The sequence below is a fragment of the Alligator sinensis genome, unplaced genomic scaffold, assembly GCF_000455745.1.
Source record: "Alligator sinensis unplaced genomic scaffold, ASM45574v1 scaffold737_1, whole genome shotgun sequence".
In the NCBI taxonomy this organism is placed as follows: domain Eukaryota; kingdom Metazoa; phylum Chordata; order Crocodylia; family Alligatoridae; genus Alligator; species Alligator sinensis.
In genome coordinates, this window is record NW_005841930.1 from 2,614,084 (window position 1) to 2,618,846 (window position 4,763).

The 4,763-nt window shown below is 41.1% G+C and overlaps 1 protein-coding gene across 5 annotated transcripts in view; it reads left to right on the forward strand.

Moving 5' to 3' along the window:
- The window catches only part of CDK19 (cyclin dependent kinase 19), a 226,640-nt gene that overhangs the window by 121,378 nt on the left and 100,499 nt on the right, over positions 1–4,763 (forward strand). For all 5 annotated transcript variants that reach the window (XM_025198850.1, XM_025198849.1, XM_025198845.1 and 2 more), the window contains exon 5: positions 4,174–4,314. In XM_025198850.1, the coding sequence (XP_025054635.1) occupies positions 4,174–4,314 (141 nt within the window). The remainder of the gene's footprint in view (positions 1–4,173; positions 4,315–4,763) is intronic.

Consider the following 4,763-nt stretch of genomic DNA (forward strand, 5'->3'; position numbering starts at 1 on the left):
CTCCACATGCCCCCATTCCCCCTCCCCAAAATGTACAAAAGTAAGGCTTAATTTTGGCAGTCAGGATTCGTAGTAGAGATGATATCTTTTATTACACCAACAAGATTTTTGGAAAAACAAATTCTTTAATTGCAAGCTTTTAGGCACAAACACCCTTCATCAGGCATCAGAGAAAAGATTGTAGAAGTTCTCCTGGGTAGAAATGAAAGTTCATATTTCATAGGATTTCACAGAGGTGTCAATAGATGGAAAACTCCACTGGGCAGTCAGTTCATAGCTGGTATGAAGTCTCTCATCTCCTGTGAGGATCTGTGATGATGCAAATTACCGCAAACAAAGGAAGGTGCAGGGTCTCAGGTTTCAGGTGATCACAGTTGCTTCCTAATGAGGAAAATGGAAAATATGAAGATTTCGTTTTTTAAAAATCAGCTAAAATTTGATATCTTCCATGAGTCGGGTATCCAGATTGTAGCAGCATTGGTCTAGGGGAAAAGGCAATCAGGACTCAGAGATGATATCTTTCATTAGACAAACCAGTTTTTTGAAAAAAAGCCAACCCATTAATTGCAGGCTTTCAGGCAAAAACACCCTTCATCAGGCATTGGAGAAAATATTGTATAAGTTCTCCTGGGTAGGCTTCATTTCGAGCTTTTATGCAATCACCTCTATATATACAACCCAAACGTTCAGAAATCGGGACAAAATATTTTTTGAAATAAAATGAAAATAGGTTGTTGTAGGTGTATGATTTTTAGTATAAACTTTGGGGTTTTTTTCCAGTTCCAAGATGGTAAACCCCCTTCCCAAAAGGATTACTTCCGGGGCAAGGGGAGGGACTTCTGGTGGCAAAGGTCAGGGGTTAGGGGCAGGACTTCCAGTCCCAAGATGGCAACCAGAGGGTGGTGCACCTGTCAAGTTGTGGGGCTACCCTTGTGGCTGTAAGTAGGTCACCAAAATTCATTTAGCAGCCCTCTAGCCGAAATAATTCCCCACCCCTGCTTTAGGCAAACCTACTCTTGCCATTTAGTGGGTAGGTGCTGTAATATCTACTTATTATATGCAGTCACTCCAGAGTAACCTTAATATTTTTCCTCTCTATTTCGTGGTATGTAAAACTGAAGCAAGTTACCCTGGTATAAGTGTTGTTTTGTTCAGGCCTTTAGCATTTAAGCATCAGAAAGTAAAACTATCTAGCAAAGGAAACTGAGCAGTCTAGTTTCACTGCTCAGGCTAAGTGTATCCTTTAATTTTGCAGCTCAGATGCAGATATGAACAGTATACATCTGTTCCTTTATTTCAAATAATTTGACGTAAATGTATAGTAACACAAGTTTGGTATTAACATATTTTGTATTTTTAATTGACGGTAAGATAGCCTTTGAAAATTACATCTACTGCAGCGCGTCCAACTTGGGCAGTGAAACTGGACTGCTCAGTTTAAAGACGTGTAGGGGCGATGCAGTCTTCCCCAGACTGTTTATTGGTGTTCTTTGAATAGTTTTCTCCCAGGCTGTAAAGATGGATTGAGGCACCAAATTGGTTTATAGTGGTAAGTGTCATGAAAAAAGAGCAGGAAAATGAAGCTGCCTGACACTCAAACTGCTCCTGTCTTTAGTGCATATGTACTTCAGTGGCTGCACTTAGAATGGAGGAGCTTTCCACCATTTGTTTTCCTACAAAGTCAAAGGCTATATGCAATAAAGAATTTAAGTACCTAAAAGTCAGGCTCTCTGGTGCTTAACTCGTAGGTGCTGGGTCCCTGGAATGCAATCTGAAACCTTGCATTAGGTGTTTATGTTGATGCCTCGGGAGAATAAGGTGCCTTGGAATGGGATCCAGTTAGCTAGCCAAAAAGGAAAAGTTAAGGATAGGAGTGAGTCTTAAATCCTGTCCCTCTCTTGAGTATAAACACCTCATTCCACTTGGGACCCAAAGTATGGAACTGTGTCTTGAAGTTAAATACTTAAGCCAGTGGTTTTTGACCTTTTTAGGCGTTAGGCACCCCTTGAAAAATGCCAGACCTTAGTGTTCACTCAATTTTTTTTTATTATGGAAAAATAATAGAACAATTCTTTTGTTGCAGAGAACTTGGGAAAACCACAAGTCAGAATGTTTTTAACCCTGTGGATTCCTATTTGAAATCTCTGGGTTTGTCTTGTAAGTCGTGTTTACACACCTAACAGGGCTAACGCTGCATGGAACCTTGATTGAGGATCACTGGCCTAAGCCCTTTCTTCGAAAGAATAGAGCTGGTATCACTCATTAAAACATGGAGCCAGTTTCTCCTTTCATGTAACAGACTAATGGTTAGAGTACCTTGTCACAATTATCTCTTCCATTGCAACCTTAAAATTAGATGGTTGTAAGACAAAACCTGTGGCTTTACTTTGGAAACATTCAGAAGCTGAAGATAGCAAGGCCAAAGCATCTTCTCTAAATGCAGTTGCAGTATGGGAGCACATTGGATCAGTACTCTGTAACCTGTATTTGTTACTGTATTTGTCTTCTCTTCTCCAAACTAAATAAACCCAGTTCCCTCAGCTTCTCCTCATAAGTCATGTGCCCCAGCCCCTGAACCATTTGCGTTGCCCTCCAGTACACTCTTTACAACTTATCTACATTCTTTCTATAGTGGGGAGGGCCAAAACAGGACACAGGACTGCAGATGTGGCCTCACCAGTGCAGAGTAGAGTGGAATAATCACTTCCCTCGATCTGCTGATAACGCTCCTACTAATGCTGTTAGTCTTCTTGGCAGCAAGGACACACTGCTGACTTATATGCAGCTTATTGTCCACTGTAACCCCCAGGTCCTTTTCTGCAGAGCTGCTGGTTAGCCAGTCAGTCCCCAGGCTGTACCGGTACATGGGGTTGTTCCATCCTAATGCAGAACTTTGCATTTGTCTTTGTTGAGCCTCATGAGATTTGTTTTGGCACAATCATCCAATTTGTCTAGGTCACTTTGAATCCTAACCCTGCCCTCCAGCATATCTACTACGCCCTTCAGCTTGGTGTTATCTGCCGGCTTGCTAAAGGTGCATTCCATCCCATATTCCAGATTGTTAATGAAAATATTGAACAAAGCCAGCCCCAGGACCAACTCTAGGGGCACTCCACTTAATACCGGCTGCCAACTAAACATGAGCCATTGTACTACCCGTTGAACTCGACAGTCCAGCCAGCTTTCTATACACCCTGCAGTCCATTCATCCAACCCATACTTCCTTAGCTTGCTTTCAAGGATGCTGTAGGAGATGGTATCAAAAGCTGTACTGAAGTCAAGGTATATAGGATATCCACTGCTTTCCCTGCATCCACAGAGCCAGTTATCTCATCATAGCAGGCAGTCAAGTTGGTCAGGCATGACTTGCCCTTGGTGAGTCTGTGCTGACTGTTCCTAATCACCTTCTCCTCCAAGTGCTTAGAAATGGATTGCTTGAGGACCTGCTCTATGATTTTTCCAGGGATGGAGATTAGGCTGAGGCCTATAGCTCCCTGGATCCTCCTTTTTCTCTTTCTTAAAGATGGGCACTATATTTGCCCTTTTTCAATTGTCCGGGACCTCCCCCAATCGCTACAAGTTTTCAAAGATAGTGGCCAATGGCTCTGCAATCACAGACAGAATCCACAGGCAGAAACTCAAAATGAGAATGGTTACTTGCATTAGTGAAATTGATTTTTTTTCAAGATGCTTTGTACCTAACCTGCCCTCCATCTTTACTCCTTTGGAATGTGTCTCCTCTGGGGTTTTGAATTAATGGGAATGTGGAAAAGCTGTGGGAGCCACTCTGTTTCATATACCCTCAGAGGGTGGGTGGCATATGAGGACATTCAGGCCTTGGCCCCTATGGTCACTGCTGGTCAGAAGATTGTGTTCTCATAAGAATGAGGTGCATGTGCACCAAAAGAGGGGTCCCCGTGGAGGGGGAAAAACTTCTTGAAGGACAGTGTTACTGGAGGGTAAGTAACCATTCTTTTATATCAAGATTGACTTAAAAAAATTATTAGAAATGGATACATTAGCTTGAAAAATAATTGAGGTCACCGCCATGAATTTCAATTGCAAAAGCCAATGAGTCCTTTATTTCCTTCCCTCTTTTTAGTGATAATATTTGAGTGGAATTATTTTACTTTGTTGAAACAAGCTTCATATTTCTATTTGTTTTATTTCTAGCATATTATCAAGTTTCACCGTGCCTCAAAAGCAAATAAAAAACCCATGCAGTTGCCAAGATCTATGGTTAAATCACTACTCTACCAGATCCTTGATGGAATACATTACCTCCATGCAAACTGGGTGCTTCACAGAGACCTGGTAAGTCCTGTATATTTTACCTGATTAAGAAAAGTTCATATAGGTTTTTTTGGGAGGAGAAGTAGCAATCTTACATGTTGATCCCTACAGTTCTTCCTGTTATTGTCGCTGGATGCCATTGGAGGCTTTAAAAATGAAAACAAACTACGGTTTCACATTGTCTTTATCTGTAACATCTGAGCTAAGACAATGACACTGCATCCGGTAAACAGATTGCAGATACCAGTATCCAAAAACAATGCATCAGTCCACTGATATGTATATGTTAGTCATTAGTATAAGTATGTGCTTTGCTTTGAAAGGTCCATTCATTATGAAAAATGGATAATCTTTCACATTGTTTGGCTTTGTGTACAAGTTTATCATAAAAGTGAATGAAATAATAGTTTGTACTATGGGGTGTTTCTTTTCCATGTGATATTTTTTGTTGATTGTGGGACAAGACCTGG